At 35.9% G+C, this 19,919-nt stretch overlaps 1 protein-coding gene across 1 annotated transcript; it reads left to right on the plus strand.

The window, feature by feature from the left end:
* The first annotated feature begins 129 nt into the window (after positions 1–129).
* On the plus strand, positions 130–17,606 carry LOC146134766 (presequence protease, mitochondrial-like). The gene is made up of 24 exons (XM_083395106.1): positions 130–208; positions 1,176–1,281; positions 1,937–2,043; positions 2,774–2,925; positions 3,440–3,558; positions 3,814–3,906; positions 4,529–4,689; positions 5,482–5,608; positions 5,868–5,956; positions 7,945–8,072; positions 9,324–9,438; positions 9,925–10,021; positions 10,691–10,825; positions 11,299–11,436; positions 11,972–12,089; positions 12,370–12,502; positions 12,613–12,810; positions 13,017–13,171; positions 13,448–13,675; positions 14,124–14,226; positions 15,134–15,274; positions 15,733–15,919; positions 16,744–16,877; positions 17,387–17,606. Exons 1-24 carry the CDS (start codon positions 186–188, stop codon positions 17,469–17,471), a joined length of 3,072 nt encoding a protein of 1,023 aa, XP_083251232.1. The 5' UTR covers positions 130–185; the 3' UTR covers positions 17,472–17,606.
* The last annotated feature ends 2,313 nt before the right edge of the window (positions 17,607–19,919 follow it).

Raw genomic sequence — 19,919 nt, forward strand, 5'->3', positions numbered from 1 at the left:
ACAAAAGTAAAAGTTCAAACTATCTTTAAAATGAATTAACTGGCGAATTTGACATGGGCGGTTATGCATGACAAGCACCTTGGGAACTTTCGTTATATCATGGATAAAAATGTCAACATGGTTACGTCATAAATTTGTAATTTAGCGGAAAAACTTCTGCACAAAGTGGATTTTGAAGCGTAAAAATGAAGATTGGGACGCTAAGAAGGTTAGTTAGATAAAATCATACAGTTAACTGACGATTGTCAATGTTTATTGACCAGGATAATTAATGTGCTTAGTTTAATAGAAGATGACACTTGACCCACCTTCACCCAAACGCTAACCCCCAATCTAACTCAAATATTGTGCGTTGGTTTAATAATTGTTTAAACGGGGTAACACTCTAATTAGTGAGCGTTCCGACCATTCATCATTCCGTAAATTAGTATTACCCGAATTGATACACTTCACATACAACCCAGTCTGCATTCTGTGGCAGGTGCACACCCAATATTTTTCCAAATAAATTTGTATGCACGGTGAATTGGTATATTGAGCATTTACATTTGGTATTATTGCACTGGTCTAAATCCCATCCATTTCGTCTGGGCTTTTTGTATCGCTAACATTATTTGGGTTAGGCTACGAGCTAGTGTTTGGGTTCGGGTGGGTCAAGTATTATTATTATATTTATCCTCCAATATTTATTATATTATTTCTTGCAATTTCAATTTTAAAAACTCGTTTCGTTACTGTAAAAAAGTGGTAGGATTATAGACCAGCACAGGTAATATAAATTTAATTTCTCGAGTTTTTTGGATTATTAGATATGGAAGACCCCAGTATGCATTTCCTAATAATTTCATCGAACCCTCGGGTGTGCAAGGGACTTAACCCTTTTAAACCATTATTCTAAACTTTAGCTGAGCAATGAAGTTATTTAAGTGGGCACCAGATTCGAAACTCTGTTTTGTGCAGGGGATACGATTTTTACATGAAATGCAAAACTGAGCGGGAAACTGCCTGGGCACAGGACTTACTTTCCAACCTGGGGTGGGCACATACTTTAAATGCAGACTGGCATTGACCCAGAAGTGATTGTATATGCATTTAAACTAGTACTCCTATTAGTTTTTAAACTTATACTAAATTGTTTGTCAATAATTATCACAAGTGACTATCTTTTTAACAAGATTGCTGCTAAAAGTGCCGAAAGCATCATTTTTTCGGAATGGATCAGCTTGTTCTTACTCAACTTACAATAATGGAGACAAAATTCATGGATATCAAATTAAAAGAGTAAGTATTCTTCGTTTGTTTATTTAAAAAATATTAAAACGGAAAGATTTAAAAACATTTGTAAATAATGTATTCGTAATGTTAAACAGCATAGGTGATGATTAACACAATTTCATGTAAAATCATTGTGTTCATTTTGAATTATATATTTGCCACTAGAGATTTTCAATATTATTGGACCGGAACTAACGCATAAAGTCAAAATATCAAGCACTTGTCCAATATTTGAGTTTTTATTGGATCTAACACTTAGTTTGACTAAGTAGCCTTGATTACTGATCAAATGTGGCGATTTTACTTGGAAAGACGTTTTGTCAAAACTGAGTTTGGAACTCATATTACTTTAAATAATCAATGATAATATAAACTTGAGCTTGAGAAGCGAACCGCTCCGAACAACAATCAGTCGGCAAGGTCTTAAACTTTTAATGTAAATATGCATTTTTCCAGATAAATGAATAGCATTGTCAGCTTATCTGTACAAATAAATAGTAAAAAATATATTAAAAATACAAAATAAATACATCCAAGAATAGCACGGACAAAGACAAGCAATAAGCATTAGCTATGATTAAAATGATCACTGTCTCAAGTTAATCTACCACTTGTTATATGTATGTGATATTTGGTCAATTCTAAATATAATTATTTTAAGGTCACAGATGTTCCAGAGTTTTCGATGACAGCGATCGAACTTGAACATTTGAAAACCAAAGCGAAACACTTTCATTTAATCAGAGATGATAAAAACAATGTTTTTAAGTAAGTTGTTGAGGTTGTAGCAAATTAAAAAGCACTTTTATAGTATTATTACGTAAAAAGGAAAAATATAATGAAAATTATTTTACTTTTAAATTGTTTTTCTTACCTCTTATTTAGTTTTTTACTCACATGTGTTTTTTTGTAGGTTTTAGTTTAGTTAAAGATTACTTAAGATCTGCTTTTAAAATGTTAAATCTTAATTCATTCCAGGTACAAGTAAAAATATAAAATGCAATATTTCCTTTTTTTATTATTTCTCCCAGGGTTAATTCATATAACAAAATATTTCACAAATAATATTCCATGTTTACAATTTACAGTTGGCAGCCTCATCAGTTTTGAGTTTGGTAATTCGCACGTTAGACTTAACTTTATTTTTCCCAGATATCCCCATAAAACTTATTTTTAGCATTTTTTCTAGGCAAAAACATAAACTTACTTTGTTTAGATAATAACCTTTGCTCCCACGCATAATATAAATCAAACACTCTAATATGATCGTTCGATTTTATTTACTGAAGAAGGCAACTTGTATAGGTCACCAAAACATGAATAATAATCTTTGTAGCCGATTAGGAGTGGCTGATCGTTGTAGAAAACTATATCAAAGCCCATACAGGTGTAGGTAGCATTTTAAACGTTTCTTGTTTAAACACATATCTTGTTTAAAATACTACTTCTGTATTGGCTTTAATATTCTTACTTCATCTTAAAATGTTTGATTTTTTAGTGTTTCCCTCCAGACGACCCCCATGAACAGCACGGGGGTTGCACACGTGCTTGAACACGTTGTGTTGTGCGGCTCCGAAAAGTACCCAGTGCGTGACCCCTTCTTCAAGATGCTCGATCGATCGATGTCGACCTTCATGAATGCAATGACAGGTGAACAACATTTCTTAAAGTATGACTGTTACATATCCCTTTAGAAGTTGTTTTGGCAACTGTGCAAAAGATTTGAGGAAACAATGTCTAGCAATAAAAATGCTAAATCATTATATTCAATAAAATGCTCTTACAACTTGCAGCTAAAGATTTGAGCCAGATATAAAATATTGCATCCAATAGCTGTATTTTTGCTGGCACTGTTTACAAGACCCATCACACTTTAGTATTTGTCTCTAGTTGAGAGACCAATTTGTTTTCCTGGTCTGACACAAAAGTGACACTTTTAATGAGGTTTAAAACAATTTTATTTAGCACTAAGTGCTGAAGATTCTACCATCTTTTGTATAAAATATATATCAATGTCATGCCAATCTCTCGGTTTATAAATTTGTGCGCCATTGTGGATTTAAATGTTATAGTTCAACTTTGTTCCCTTTATTGTTTAATTGGTGAACTGAAGTTATGATTGGTGATGTAATCTAATGTTGAAATGTTCACTTGTATTTTTCAGGTCCCGATTACACAATGTATCCATTTTCAACACAAAACCCGAACGACTTCAAAAACTTGATGTCCGTTTATCTTGATTCGGTTTTCTTTCCACAAATACGAAAGATGGATTTCTTGCAGGTTAGAAATTATTTGAATTTGATTGAAAACTAGTGTGCCTTACCTGGCTCTCGTTAAATCAACTATTTTTTTATTAAAAAAAAGATGTCAACGTTATCATATTGAGTTTTTCTTGTTGCTTTTGATTGGCAAATTTATATTTCCTATTCAAATTACTGTTTGTTTTTTAACATTTACTAAATTAGTTTTATATGGTTATATTTATTGAGACAAAAAGCTTATTTAAAGCTTATTTTATTACTTTTGTGTGTAAAGGAGGGTTGGAGGTTGGAACATGAAAACAACAAAGACGTGGAATCACCGATCGTATTCAAAGGCGTTGTGTTCAACGAAATGAAGGGAATGTTGGTGAGATAGAAGATCGTAACAAGTTTCAAGCAGGGGCCGGTCACTGTGTTGCAATGACTTGACTTAATAAGTCAGTGACTTGACTGAAGTGCGCTTAAGTCACTGTTTTTAAATGATTTGACTTTGGACAGATGACTGGACTTGAATTATTGAAAACGTTCATAATGCTACCTACTTCAGTGCTCTTCAACCTCTTTTAGAACCCTTAAAGTTGTTGTAGCGAACTCATGCATTTACTTAAAAGCTAAAACCGCATTCAAACCAACTTGAGAAAATAGCAAAGAGACTATTGAATGACTGGTTTGTCATTAAAAATTTCAAATATAATGGTTCATTAAAATTTTGTGATGCACCCTTGTGTACCTTTTCGTACTGTTGCACCCCATGCATTTTTTGGTGCACCTTGGGGGGGTACACCGTGCATACCGATTGAAGAGCACTGACCTACTTAAATGTATGGTCTTTGAAAATTTTTTTTTTGATTTTAAAGTTTTATATTTTTATTAAACAAACCAGGTAGTAACAAGTAACTGTCAAATAAAGATATTTTTTGGTAGATTCAAACCTGAGTATAAAGCTTTTATTTAAGCAAGTTTTTTTAATCGTTTTGAAATGTTTTTAGTCGGATCCGTCTTATTTGTTCGGGACGGCGATGCAGAACCACATCCTACCCGACCACACTTATGGGGTTTGTAGTGGGGGAAAACCCGACAAGATACTCGACCTTACCTGGGAAGATCTTCGTGACTTCCACGCCAAACACTACCACCCTAGCAATGCAAAGTAAGCGTCATTTACAAGTTTGCCACAAAGTCTTTTGATCTTTAAATGTTGTTACAAAACCCTAGTCTTTTCCAAAAGTCTTAGGAATTATTTTATGTACAGCTTAAGTTATGTGTTTAGAAAGGGCTGTTATGAAATAAATTAAGAACTATTTGTTATTGTGTTGTTGATGGCATTGATAGTATTTTGTTTTCGAATTATTTTCAAAACACCTTTAAGTGATTAAATTTTTGAGTCTATAAAAAATATCATTTTTATTTTAAGTCTTTTTTTGGAAGAATTTATTTCATCAAAACATGTGTGACTCTGTAGGGCTGCAGTTGTGTATTAAACACTTGTAAAAAGATTGTAAATTCACGATTAATATTGACTTTATCTTTATAAGCTAGCTGTTATATATATAAACTATTTTACACAATTCCTTTGTCGTTTTCGGACTCTAAACATTTACGGAAGTATGAAATACAGTAACATCAGTTTATAATGTTTTGTGACATTATTATTACAATGTAGACTGCACTATTGCACTTTTTATATTGTTCGTTTATTTACTGGATAAGCACTTAATTTTAAAAAATATTTTAATATTTTTAATATTATTTAAAAATATTTCCTCTGTAATTTAAACCCCTTTGGAATAAACAGGCAAATGGCTGACCAAAATATTAGAACATATTTCTATCACAAATGTGCAAAAAATTCGTGTTTTTGTGACTAATTTTACAAATTTTTCACGTTGTTTTTGAACGTTACATTATTTTTACGATCCAAGCGCCACCAATTTTGTTTTAGTTTTTTCACGTACGGTGATCTACCACTGGAGGGCCATCTTGAGCAGATCGACTCCCAAGTGATGTCGAGGTTCGAAGCGATCGAACCACAAACAAAAGTTCCGCTGCAGAAAAAGTGGAACAAGCCGGTGAGTTTGGTTTTAAGCTTACAACAACATCTGTTAAATCCTTGAAAATTATTTAATTGATTTTGAATGATTTGCCTATTAATAAAAAGTCTCATAAATACCGAATTAAATTGCGTGTTCCGCTCATGGTTTGGAATCCAACACACATATTTCCACCATAAGATTTAACAGGTTAACAACTGGAGCTAATTATAGCAAGACCACAGAAACTCGACATAGTTCTTGGGTGTTATTTATGTCAGCTTTTATTTTGTTTCAGCGCTCGGTTGAAGTGAGATGTCCACCCGACGAACTGGCTTCGAACCCAGATAAACAAACATCATTCGCTGTCAGCTTTCTGCTTCCAGAGTGAGTTTTACAACATTTATCGCTGTACCATGGCTTAATCACCAAGGCGGGCTTGGTTTTGAACTGTTAAACCAGCGCTTTCTAACCTTATTTTCTTCGTGGCCCATTTTCGTTCCACAAAAATTCTGTGGCTCAATACATTTTTGGATAAAAGAAAAAAACTACAAAATAGGATTAGAACAAAAACAGCAGAACATATATTAAAACAGATTATTCATTGAACCGTGCATTAGTGAGATACTTGCTGCTGGACAATAAATTTACATTCCTTCTCAAATCCCCCTCAAGCTATTATTCCTGTAAAGTTAGGTATAGTGACACAAATGAAACTAAATTCTTAATAAATCTAGCTTTTTTAAATTGCTCTGTGGCCCACCTCAAAATGTTTCCTTGGCCCACAGGCAGAGCGGGTCTGTCACAAACTTAGAAATAACTCTGCGGAAAGCAATAAATTTTAATAAACGTGTAGTTTTAAGAATTTAATATTGTAACGACTGTCAATCAAGGGCGGACCTGAGACAACCCGAAAAAATCTAGCGTTTTAATTTTATGTATGTTACTTGGTAATGACGTCATTCGATATGGTATCGGTTCACAGCGATATATTTTCCCAAAATATCGGGCACCGGAATAAAACCCCAAGCACCGTGATCGGTAATGAGGTGTTTGTGTGCTGTTACAAGTTGTATGTAATTCTAGGCTATTATGTTATTATTTTATACTTTATTAAATAAATAATTTGGGTTAAAATGAGTTTTGTTGTTGGTCGTTCTGCTCAAACAAAATTCTGTCTATTCTACAAAAAACATCAAACTGTAAAATTAAATCGTATATAAACGACGGATATCCACTCACACTCACACTTCAGAATTGCAAACTGGTGACATATACGGCGCAATAAAGTTTAAAAGTTTCTAAGCCATAATAACAGTGGTTGGTCTAAGTAAGTTTTGTCTTGTTGGCCTAAGGCAGGGGTTCTTAAACTGGGGTCCATGAACCCCTTGGGGGTCCCTGAAGTAGTTTTAGGGGGTCCATTAAGGCCTAATTGACATGTTAGTGTATATTTATGAAGTAATCACTTTTTCAGAGAAAAGTGTTTAATTAAACATAAAACGGATTTGCACTGAATGAATTTAGACTCCATTTCACATTTTTTGGACCAAAATTAGGGTATTTCTGAAATTTATTTGTATTATGACGTCAATTTATGACGTCATATCTGGCAATTCCTTGCCTACTGTGGTCCACGCGAAGCAAAAATAAATTCAGGGGTCCGCGGTGAAAAAAGTTTAGAACCCCTGGCCTAAGGTATTTATACAGGACATTTAAGACGTGGCCACTTTTCATATTGGGCTGTGTTTTGCCTGTGGCCAATGTACGTTACTAAAGCATGTATAACCAAGGCATATATAAATTGCTAGACAAGAAATTCATTTTTTTCAGATAAAAATGTCACGGATATACTAAATAGAATGTCAAAGTTTACGCTTTCACGATTTTCAAGTTTGTGTCTTTTAAAACTTGTAAGTCAATATCACGCATTTTACCAGGATAATTCACTATAATTTACCCAATTTATATCAATTCAGTTAATATATCCTCTCTGGCAATACCGAAAAAATAATGTGTAGCTTACAACTAGCTTTGTGGTGTCAACAAAAGCCCTGATAATCATGTAAATATATAATTTTATAATTAAAACTAAAAATAGCATTTTAAGCAGTAAAAAATTTTACTTACATTTCCTCTAAAATATTATTTTTTTTTTCTGAAATTATTTTTAAAATAGCAAGTTTTAAACATTTTTTTTAAACATTTTATTCATTTTGCTCGAATATTTGCGTTAAATACAGTTTAATGTCTATATACCTAATCAAAATTGCCCGCTTTGCATCTCTGTTAAGCAATATTTATTTTAGTGGTGTACTAAATCTTAACGCGTTAAAAAAACGTGATTAAAATGGAAATCACTACATTGTGCTTGCCAGGGTGTCGGATGTAGAAGAGGTGTTTACTTCGAGCATCGTGTGCGCTCTCCTAATGGACGGACCTTCATCGCCTTTCTACAAATCACTCATCGAATCCGGCCTCGGCTCCAACTATTCACCCCAGGCAGGTAACCCATCGCTGCAGGGGTTAACTCTTATCCAGACCTACCGGGTTAATTAATTCGGTCCACGGAATATTTCCTTGATAAAGTACAGTTAAAATGTTGTCGGGTGCAATTTAAATGAAATTTTAAACTCTACTCTACAGTGCACACCTAAACCGGCTTGTTACAGTTTTTAATACATAGTTATTCATAATGCATTCGTTAAGCGGTATAATTAAGCTTGACAAAAAAACAAATTGTATCCACCCAGCGATGGTCGGATACAACCCACCGTGAACGCCGAACAGTATAGCGGCCCACTATTCGCGTTTTGGGTTACTATTTTCAAATGGTTTATGTCAACTAAATTTTTTTTTTTTCGTGCGTTTTTTTTTTTAATTTTTTTTTGTTTTTTTTTGCGTTTTCTTTTTCAATTTTGTTTGCGTTTTTTTTTGCGTTTTTTTACATATTTAGTCTCAGTAACATATTGCTGCTCTTGTTAACTGTAAACCATAGGTCAGTCAAGTTTTCCACAAGGATTGGTTAACTGTTAGGGTTTAGAATCGCGGGCCTGAGGTAAACTTAGTGTCAAACTTTATTAAGTTGGTTATCGTTAAACGAACGATATTTAAACAACATTGCAATAAAAACTGCGGTGAGCCTTAGTAAGCTGCATTGTCGTGCCATTTAAAAGTTTATCGAAATTTACTTTGAATTGCATCCACATTATTGCAGATGTACTCCCCTTTGTTAAGAAAATATACCATGGGCCCGATTAATTAACTATTTGAGTGGATCTGGCACACAGGCCTTAGTTTAGTTCCCCCTGTTGTAAACCAATTAAAACAATATGCAAGCTTGTTTGAATTTATACAGATTTTTTTTAAATCTGTCTGAATGCGAATGGTGAAAAACAAACGATTCTGTTTTCACATTAATTGATTAAGATCAAACTAAGCAGAAAACTTTATTTGAAATAAGAAACTGATGATTCTGATAAGAGTGAATTATATTTGTGGTATAACATTTAAACAAACTGATTTTCGTTTTACCAAGTTTAGGATTTCGTTTTTTCAACTTTATATTTGTATTGAAATAATTAACTTTTTCGTCATAACACTTTTATTAAATGTTTTCCCCAAATTTTTTTAAAAACGTAGGTTTTAACAATTTGCTTCACAAAAATATATTATTACATAAGAAACAAAAATACTAACACTTGTTGCAAACATGACCCAGCTTTAATTTCCCGCTTATTTTGCTCGCGTTGTACAGGTTACCACGGCCACCAGAGGGAAGCAGTGTTCAGCATCGGCTTGCAAGCTCTAGCGCCCTCTGACGTCGGGAAAGTGAGGGATTTGATCGACGAAACAACTCGGCAAGCTGCAAAGTAAGTTACGGTGAAAATAAAATCCCGGTAAAGTGACTAATCATAAAATCAGACTTTTGCAGATGCTGCCATATATGACAAAAAGAATCCATTTAAAAAAATCCTGTTTAAAACAAAAGAAAAAAATTGAAAAAAAATCCATTTTTGAAAATAAATTCTTTTATAAAGAAAGAAATAAATCTAGTTTTAAAACATTACAATTATTCGAGTAGGATTAGTTTTCCTGTGTAACCTTACTCAAACGCAGTCCCTCTTTTTCCGGTTTGGGGGGATAAATAACAATTAATTAAGACGTACTACTTACCAGCACCACCACAAGGAAAAAATAACACTTGGAAAATTTATAAAAAAAATATTTTAATTTGTAAAACAAAAAGAAACGACAAAAAAAAATGTTTTTCTTTTATATGCTAAACTTGTATAAACTAAACCGCTCCAATATTCTCTCTACCTTTTGTGAACTATGATGCTATTATGACGTCACAGGGACGGTTTTCCACGTGATCGCGTCGACGCGATTCTCCACCAAGTTGAATTGCAGCAGAAACACCAGAGCAGTCGCTTCGGGCTCGGGATGGGATTCGTGAGTCCGGAAAAAAATTAAAATACTTTGATATAAAGTTTGTAAAATTAAATACAACAACAAGATATGTGGAATCTGTTATTTTGGTATCGTTTTATTTCGTTCTAATCATTCACCAAGTTTGTGAATCGTTCTGGGAAATATTTTCTTAGGATGAAAATTTTATAGAGAAAACACTGGAGATGACCACCTTTAATTTAATTCAGCGTAATTATTTTTTTGCGTCGAAACCGTATTTTAAACCAGGGCTGTGGACTCGGGACTCGAGTAAGACTTCGTAAAACTACCCGGGTCCGACATGCGCATGCGAACTATTTAATTTGGAAACTGATATTGTAAAGGTGAAATAGCATATTGTGGAATATTTTCCAACCTCATATTGTGTGTGGATGAGTTATATGACACCTCTATAAGTGGATTGCTAAATATCCACCGTATTTTAGTTACGTAAATTGGCGGGATACAGGCTGTAGAGTCAGGGCCGGACTCGGGACTCGACGAAATCGCACATTTGGCCTCGGGTGCATTTTTTTGGCCGCAGTCAAACTCGGCTTCAATTTTTGCGCCGGGATCAGACTCTGGTTATGTTTAACCGACTCCGCAGCCCTGCTTTAAATATCAAGCCAAATATTTTAATTCCGCGGTGATTCGAGCTTCGATTTCCCGCAGAATCTGATGCCGACCTGGCAACATGGCGCCGACCCAACAGAGTCGCTGAAAGTTGATCAAATCGTCGCGAAATTCCGCAAAAAGATCGACGACGACCCCGAGTTTCTGAAACGAAAATGCGAGCAATATTTCACGGTAATTACCTTTTTATTTTTTAAATTGGAACCAAGTTATGTTATTATAAATGTGATTTGGAAAGGTCTATTGGACCCATCGCTGCTCCGGCTGTATCGCGCATCAGTTTGTTTCTTGTCATACTTTGTGTATTTTACTTTCGGCGTCAACGAAAAAATAAACATGACCTACGTAATTTGCTTTTCATAAACACTTTTTACGTGTAGATTCAAGCTTCATGTTTGACACATGTGTTCTATACCGCAAAAAGCAACATTTTTTATCAGGTGTTAAAAATAAATGAAGATTATTGGAAATTACAACCTCCAGTCATTATCTTAAGATTTATTTCAAAACGATCACAAAATTCTTCCTACTTCTGTATGGGCTTTGACATACATTCTACGTCTAACTACAACCTCCAACCATTATTGTCCAAAACTTATATAAACCTTTATGAACTTATGACGTATTCTTTTGTTGTTTCGTCACAGAACAACAATCACCGTCTCGAGCTCACCATGTCACCTGACCAAGATTTCAAGCGAAAGTCGGACGAACAAGAACTGCGCAAACTTGAAGGTCGAACAAGTGACCTTGACCCACACGAGAGAAAAGAAGTCTTCAAACAGGTATGACGTCATCAATTACCACTAGATGGAGTACTCGTTGTAAGGTGCTTTCCCTTTTGAGAGAACATAATGGTTGTAGAGAATTTATTAAAGTTATAAATTAAGGCTGGACATTTTCGGCCTATATCTGTTTTTGTTTGCAGAACCAAGTTAAGGAAACTATTAATGAACATGCGACGTATTTAATCTGTTTTGCTGGTTTGAGCGTGAAAATGAAAACTAAATGTAATTAGTATCGAAACGTAAGAAACCCAGGTAAGTGTAACGCTGGTAAATATTCACAACGCCCAACTAACACTTCCAAACCACCTATACTAACCCTGAAAATATGCAAACTAACCCATTTCGTATCTAAGCCATAAAAATATGACGAGATCGAGCTTAAGGAAAAGCTGTAACTTGTCTTCGATTAATAAAGTGTTTTAAGCCCAGCTTAAATTCTGTTTAGAAAGGTTTTGTAGTAATCAAATTGTAAATTTATTATTGTGTTAACCGTGGCAGTAACATTTTTAAAGATAGAACTTATTATTTGCAGGGGGAGGAACTGTCGTTTGCGCAACAACAAGTTGATGACGTCAGTTGCCTGCCGACCCTTTGCGTCACCGATATTCCACGTCAGCAACAGAACTATGACGTCACACTACGTCACTCAGGTTTGCGATACGCGGCGAAATGTTCGAGATTTCTATTGACGACTAAGATTGACCATTAAGATTGACCATTAAGCGAAATGAAAATGCGGAGTGTAATGTTTTTTATTTGTAAAAAAATTTAGGTTATAGAAGATCACATAAGATTAGAATGACGGAAAATCCTTTTACATTTATCACCCGACTACGCTTATTACGAACTAGCCTGTGGTGAGAATCGAACTCACGACCTTGTTGCGTCACAAAGCGATATAAATCGACATTGTGACGTTGTTGTTTCAAGATGTCGCCCCACTGCTGGTCACGTGCTGCCAACCGACCAATGGGGTGGCTTACTTCGACGCGATGTTTCCCGCCAACCAACTCAGTGAAGAACTCAAGCCTTACTTGCCCATATTCGCTGACGTCATCACCAAGTAAGTCGCTGACGTCATCATCAAGTAAGTCACTGACGTCATTATCAAGTAATCGGTGACATCATCACCAAGTGAGTCACTGACGTCATCTTTTTTGTTTACCTCACCAGAATGGGAACAAGATCTACTGATTACGTCACAATGTCGCAGCGCGAAGAACGATTCACCGGCGGCCTAAGTGCAACTGTGACGTCACAGTGTGGACTCGAGGACCCGATGACGTCAGAGACGGGGATTCACCTCCACTCTCATTGTTTGGATCGCAACGGAGTGGAAATGTTGGATTTGTGGCGCGAGATTATCAACCAGTGAGTTCACTTCGTTCTAATGCCATTATGGCGTAGGTTGGCCACGCTTTGTGACGCTGTTTATGGGTTTTTGTGACGTAATTCTACCTGCTTTTGTGACGTAATCATACCTGCTTTTGTGACGTAATTCTACCTGCTTTTGTGTCGTAATTCTACCTGCTTTTGTGACGTAATTCTACCTGCTTTTGTGTCGTATATTTTTCCAGAGTTGTGTTTGACGACTTGGAGCGATTGAAGACTCTGATTGGCCAGAGCGCCCAGGATCTGACCAATAGCGTGTCGTTTAATGGTCACGTGTTCGCGATGCGGAGTGCAGCCAAGCACCTGGCGCCCTCTGCCGGATACAACGAAATGTTTTCAGGTTCGTATTTTTTTCTCGTTTCGACAAAAGTTTCCCAACCTGGAACTTCCAGTTGTTTTATATTTAGTAAATTTTTCCAGGCCTAATTAAGTGGCTTGTGTGCGATGCTGAAACAACAAAAAACAAGTTTGCTTTTAACAAAAATAGATCGGAACTCGGTTTAAATCACAAGCTTCGACAAATTAGATTAACAGCGAATCTGTAATTAGTTTCACAAGAAACTAGAGTTTTAAGTTTTTTATTTTAAAGCAAATATTAAATTTATTTTTCTTCCAGGACTCACTCAAGTCAACTTCATCAACTCTATCGCCGAATCCCCAGATCAAATAAACGACGTCGCCGAGAAATTACGTCACATCGCACGTCACGTTCTGTGCAATGACGTCACCGAAACTCCACGCTTCGCGCTCCACGCCACACCGGAAGCCATGACGTCATTTGTGACGTCAGTGAACGGTTTGATCGAAGATCTGCCGAAGGGAAAGAAACAGGAAACTTATTGCAGTGAGTTGCTACTTCGTGACGTAACTTTTTTTAGATTTTTACTTAATTACGTCACTTGTTAGGTTATGACGTTGTGACGTCACTTTTGTAAGTTATTACGCCATGACGTAATTTTAGGTTGTTACGTGAATGCGTCATTTTTTTTACGTTATTATGTGATTACGTCACAATTCTAATTGTGTAACTATTGTGGGACAATCGCTGGGTGCGGGTTTAAACAACTAAAATTTATTTAAAAACGATATTTAAGTTGATTAATTTATAGCAAAGTTAATTAAATTGCATTTGTTTGATGAAAAGGAATATTTTTACAATTGATTACCAACTTGCCTTCAATGATCTTACATTCCGCTCTTATGTGTTGAAAACCGCAATAACGTACTGGAAGCGCTGAGATTCGAACCCACAACCGCCAACTCTTGGTGTTTTAACGTTTCTATGTTTCCAGACAACTTCATGTCGAGTGGAGAGCTCTGTGCTGCACCCAGTGGCGGCATTCAGTCGCTAGTCAAGTGGAACGAATTCGAATCAAGGATGGCGGGAAAGTTAAAGTGAGAAAAGTTTGAATTGGCGAAAAAATGTGAAAAATGTGAAAAATTCGGACAGAAATGCCAGGGTTTCTCAACACTGCTCGTTTATCGACTGATTTTTTTTGCTTCGTTTGTTTTTTTATAAAAAGACAGGAACAAATAAACAGATAATTTTTGACTTTCCGATTTTAACTGAACCTTCAAGCAGTTTATATTTTTATTAGAAATAAATAAAATTCCCATTTTTTAAGCTTAGAGTGGGATTTTATTGTTAGTAGTGACGTCATAGTGGGATGTGTTTACTTGCCTATAAATGTGTTGGGACCATTTTTTGCTTTCAGAGTTTGTTTTTGGGGTTTAACAATTTCTTTTTTCTTGTATTTCGATGAAACAGCTTTTAAATTGTGTCAAGAAAAAACATATCGATTTAAAAAAAAGTCAAAAATAATTTTGTTGAAAAAACAAAACAAATACATTGTGGGCTAACATAATATGATCAATGTGGTATGCAGCAGTTTTTCAATTGTTAACCGGGTAATTATGACCTTTTTTGTGTTTTACCAAAACGTTAGCTTTGGGGTGGGGGAGGCAAATATGTTTAGAGTCTACAGACATATACGAGGAAATAAATAAGACGGATTTGTGAAAAGCTAGGTTCGCAGAGTAGGTAGTTTATTTTATTAAGCATTGCTCCTAGTGGCTTCATTCCAGACGTGACCGTGTTTCTGTAAAAACCCACTTTTGTTGCGGTGTAAGTTAAGTTTTATATTTATTGTGTGTTGGTTACTATTAAAGTTGGTAACTTTGTGTATTTATTCATTGAAATTAAGTAACTAAGTTGTTGTAAACATCATCGTGTATTTCCAGTCGCTAAACCCTCCATTAAGTCCTAGTTTTGTGAACAATATTGAAACCCTTTTCTTTCCAGATGCCACCACTCGCTCCCTCTAGCGGTCAACTTCGTATCGCTGGGCATCCGCACGGGGGCGCCATACGCGCACGGGGACGCCCCTGCACTGAGAGTGCTCGCAAGGTTGATGTCGGCCAAATACCTTCACCGGGAGATAAGGTGCTTTGTTGTGCATTGATTTGGCGAAATAATTATCTCCAAACTCAAGTAACATTATACTTTTTTATTATTTTTTTTACCTCTGTAAAAAACAGATCTTTTCTAGCTCTTTACACCGACAAAATTTATCGGAGAAATTGTATATTTTTTTAATGTTTGTATACACCTTCACAAAAGATAAGGAACTGTTTTCATTTATCTACAACTTTAGGATGCACGTGGTGGAATATCTAAGCCCATACAAAATAAAGTAGCATTTAAACGTTTCCAAATTTTATCCATTTTAATTCCCCAGCTTTATCCAAACCTTGTTTATTAACTTTTCGTCTTCCTAAAACCAAAACCTTATGATCCGTAAATAAAAGCACGAACATATAAATGTAGCCCGTTCTTTAAACACCTGAAGCCCCGTTTTTTTCCACGTCTCAATATTAACCCCAGTTTTCCCCTCACCCCAGGGAAATGGGGGGCGCGTACGGGGGTGGGGCCAAGCAGGGTGACGACGGGGTGTTCCGCTTCTTCACCTACCGAGACCCCAACAACGTCAGGAGTCTAGAGCGTTTCCACGATTCGGTTGAGTGGGCACGGGGAGGAAACTTCGACGCGCGGGAAATCAGTGAAGCGAAGCTGGCAGTTTTTCAAACCGTGAGTTTGCGACGAAAGTTTGTATGAGGTGATACGCACGGGACTGTAATGTAGCTTGATAATGAGTAGATCGACATCATCTTGATTAAGACGTTTCGATACGAACTTGTATCATCTTCGGTTAACGTCATTATAATACAAGTTAGATTGCAAATCATGACTAGAAATGCTGAAAAAATTTTGCATGAAGAAAAATATTTCTTATTTAATATTATCGAACATACCTGTTTGGAATGCAGCCAAGTTTTCGAGAAGTCGCCTCTCGGTTGAGGGGATTGCTGTTTCCACCTGACCCTGGTGAAGTTGTGTTTAACTTCATCGTTTACAACACATTGATAGTTGGGTATAGAAATGTAATGTAGCTTGATAATGAGAAACCAAAAAGATCGAGTAAAACAACATAATCTTGATAAAGATACGAACTTGTATCACCATCAGTTATTATGATAAATTTCGCATCGAACGCCTTTCTTAAGATGATTTCAATCTACTCGACCTTTTTGGCATTGACATTTATTTCAAGCTATTTTACAATTCATTTTAAAGTTAACAACTTTCGAAAAACCAAATTTCAATATAAAGATTTTTTTTACTCACATTGTTTAACTAATCTTTGTTTTTTAGTTGTCTCATCACAATTGTTTGCACTTTGTAAGTTACTAACCCTCGGTAAAAATTTGTAAAAAGGCTCTTAAAATTGAACTCAAACATATTTAAAAGCAATTTGATTTTTTCAGCTTATGCAGGTTTTACAACTTTGTAATGTTTTATAAAATTCACCCGAAGCCAAATAATTCAACTTATTTATTATTTTTTTTCTTCAGGTCGATTCCCCTCTCTCACCTTTTTCCAGGGGACTTCCCCTATTCACAACCGGGTTGAATGACGTCATTAGACAGAAACACCGCGATCGACTGCTAGATGTCACTAAAGAGCAACTCGTAGAGGTCGCTTCAAGGTCAGTGACTTCGAGGTCGCTCGAAGAGATTGTGACGTCATTTAGTCCATTGTTATGCGATTGTTGAATGATTTTTCGGGTTCTTTATGGCGTATCATTGTTACGTATGCAATGTAAACAAAGGATTCGCCTTAAGTGAAACAAATTTTTTGTTAAACAAAGCGGAAGAGCGTTAAATATTCCTTTGTTTGTTTTTGGCGGCAAACATGGTTGCACAATTGCGTCATTATTTCGTCACAAAGTTGCGTGAAGCAGATGTTGGAAACTCGATGAATATTATGAAGACTTTCTTTTATGAAAGATGAACATTAAACATACACGTGTTCACAATTGCCATCTAGTCGTTATATTGGGCAACTATACTATTTTGGCACAAATTTCAAGGCTTTTAAAGATTAACATGAAATTTGCGCAATATTTTACCCAATTTCAGATTAGTTTTCCCAGTATTTCATATCCAGCCCTTAAAGGCGCCAAGTTATTGACTCGCTGCCAACATAACTTTGCAGATATCTCGCCCAACCTTCGTACAGTTGCGCTGCAGTCATCGGACCGAACCATTCCGATCTAAAAGAGTTCGCTCACAACGGTTGAAGATCTACAACCCCCGTTTTATTTTGTCTTTTTCGAATAAACTGCTTCGCTAACTGTTGATTTTTTGCCTAGGTTAATAAACAAGGCGATTTTTTTTGACATAAAAAAGGAGAAATTTTGACCTATTTTAATACATTGATATAAACGCCATATTGTTGTTTGCAATGTCGCGTTAGTGTCTTGGCGTGGTCAGTCACTTGTTTTAATGTTTTACGGACAACAGGTGAAACAATTTTTTTTTTTTTTGGTTTATGCACATATTTAAAAAAATATATATTTGTAGCGCAAAAAAACAAATTTCCTATCGTTGTTTGAAAACGGTTACTCAATAGACGCCATATTGAAATAAATATGAAATAGATCGTCCGACCTATCATATCATCAAAATATGGGATGATTGCAAACTACAGCTGAAAAAACACCAATTATTATTTGCTACGTTTGTCCAAGTCAGAGATACACAATTCTCTGAAGCAAAAACAAAGTTTAATCTAACCTTATGCTATAAACCAGGCCTGTGTTAGCTGAACGACCATTTCAAAGGAGCTCCTTAGCCTACAGTTTTTGTGCAGTTTGTTTTAAGTCCCGAACCATCCACACAAAATGAACTTCATGTTAGTCCGATAAACCACATTGCACAACAATCTAAAGTTACGGTTTGAGCCATGGTTGTCAGATGCTGGGTTAAAGATTAGGACATTGTTGGTGTGAAATTCAGATATTTTAAGTCAAAAAATAATTTAGCATGTACCTAGTGCGAGACTATTGGAAATCAATGGAGGTAGCTTTTCTTAGTGAACAGCCAAAATACCTCACAAATTTACAAAACGGTTAGCCATTAACGGTAGTCCAATAATAAAGCTTTCTGTAAATTCTATTTCCTTTTGCCAAAACTGTAACACCAAAATGTTATTACCGGAATTCTGCTGAGGTTTCAGAAAGGCTAGTTACGTTGTTAAAGTTGGTATAAACAATTTTGGAAGCCTCGTGAGCCCGTGGTTTTACTTGATCCCACAATGTTTCAAATAAATTCGGCCAAATTAGAACAGAAAACTTACTGTCCTAATAATTAAAAAACCGCCGGACACAGCAGTTAAATTAGGTATCGTTTTTGGACCGAATTTTGTAATGATGATGTCATAAACGCGACAGGTTCACTGCAGCAAAAGCCACACAAAGACAGATGTTAGACTGGCGGTTGCTTTTGCTCCTTCTATACTGCTAAACTTTTGGTTCATATTGATTATTTCTTATGAATTTTTTTTTATCAAAAACTACACGGTGACCCCCCAGACAACCCTTTGCGACCCCCTTTATTATTAGCCACATGTGACCCGCGACATCATTTTTCGTGGCCCGCGAAGTACCATTGAATTATTGCATAGCGTACCTTTGAGGGTTTTTTCAAAGAAATCTAAGTGACCAACGAACAGTAAGTACACTGCAATTGTTTGGTTATGATCACACTTTCCCGGTTATACCTTAAATATAACAGTTTCCTATCGCTCACCAAATTCGGATCCAGGGGGTGGCAAGAACGCCTAATTATGGAAGTGTTAGACTGGTTTGAGAAAAGTCGTCGCAGTACGTCATAAATGGAACTTTCTGAAATGCTGTTCTGCGAACTTGTACGTTATATTTGCGTTTTAAAGTAAATATGGCCAACGATAAAATATATCGCGCTGCTAGAAAGTATTGTTTTAGAGGTTTTCACTGTGACGTTAGGGCGTTTCCAAGTTGCAATTTCAGCCAAATAGATCTGGTTAATTAAACCTTTTTGCGCGAAACAATAACGTCTTTATAATTTAGCGATTGTGTAGTATACAACATCTCTCTTAAAATTTTAGTAAGATGCGCGCACAGTTTCCGCGAACATTCTACGCTTATAAAATGCAGTCTTCTAAATTAGAAATTTTGTTAAAAACCGCAATTTTTTCGCACCATTTTCCCCAGTCTCATAACATTCGATTTGATTTGCGCACAAGTTCAACGACAGAAGCAAGTTTCTGGAGCTAATGTCTTTCAATGTTACTTTGTGACGTCATCCTTAAACATTTCATGCCCCGCGTTGATCCGCTCCTGGATCATTTAGCCTACTTTATGTGACTCGCAAAGAATAGGCAAGAAATATTGTGGCCCGCGATGCAGTCAACCTTGGACCACCCTGGGCTAGATCGCAGTAGTTAACACACATGGGCAAGCGTATTTCATTGAATAGCCGCTTATATTATGCATTTTTCGTTTTACATCGGTCTATGTGGTGACATTTTTTACCAAGTTAATCATCATTCAAAGAGATCATTAAAAAAAATAAATTGAGCAGTTAGATATACGCCCTGCTTATTAATCCGGTCATTTTTGATGACAACTTCCCTAACGCGTCTTTAACTCGTCTGTTTCTATACTGAGCTGCTACTCGCCTGGGCGTCCCAAGCCAAGCCGTTAACG

The sequence above is a fragment of the Ascidiella aspersa genome, chromosome 8 (genome assembly GCF_963924565.1).
Source record: "Ascidiella aspersa chromosome 8, kaAscAspe10.2, whole genome shotgun sequence".
Taxonomy (NCBI): domain Eukaryota; kingdom Metazoa; phylum Chordata; class Ascidiacea; order Phlebobranchia; family Ascidiidae; genus Ascidiella; species Ascidiella aspersa.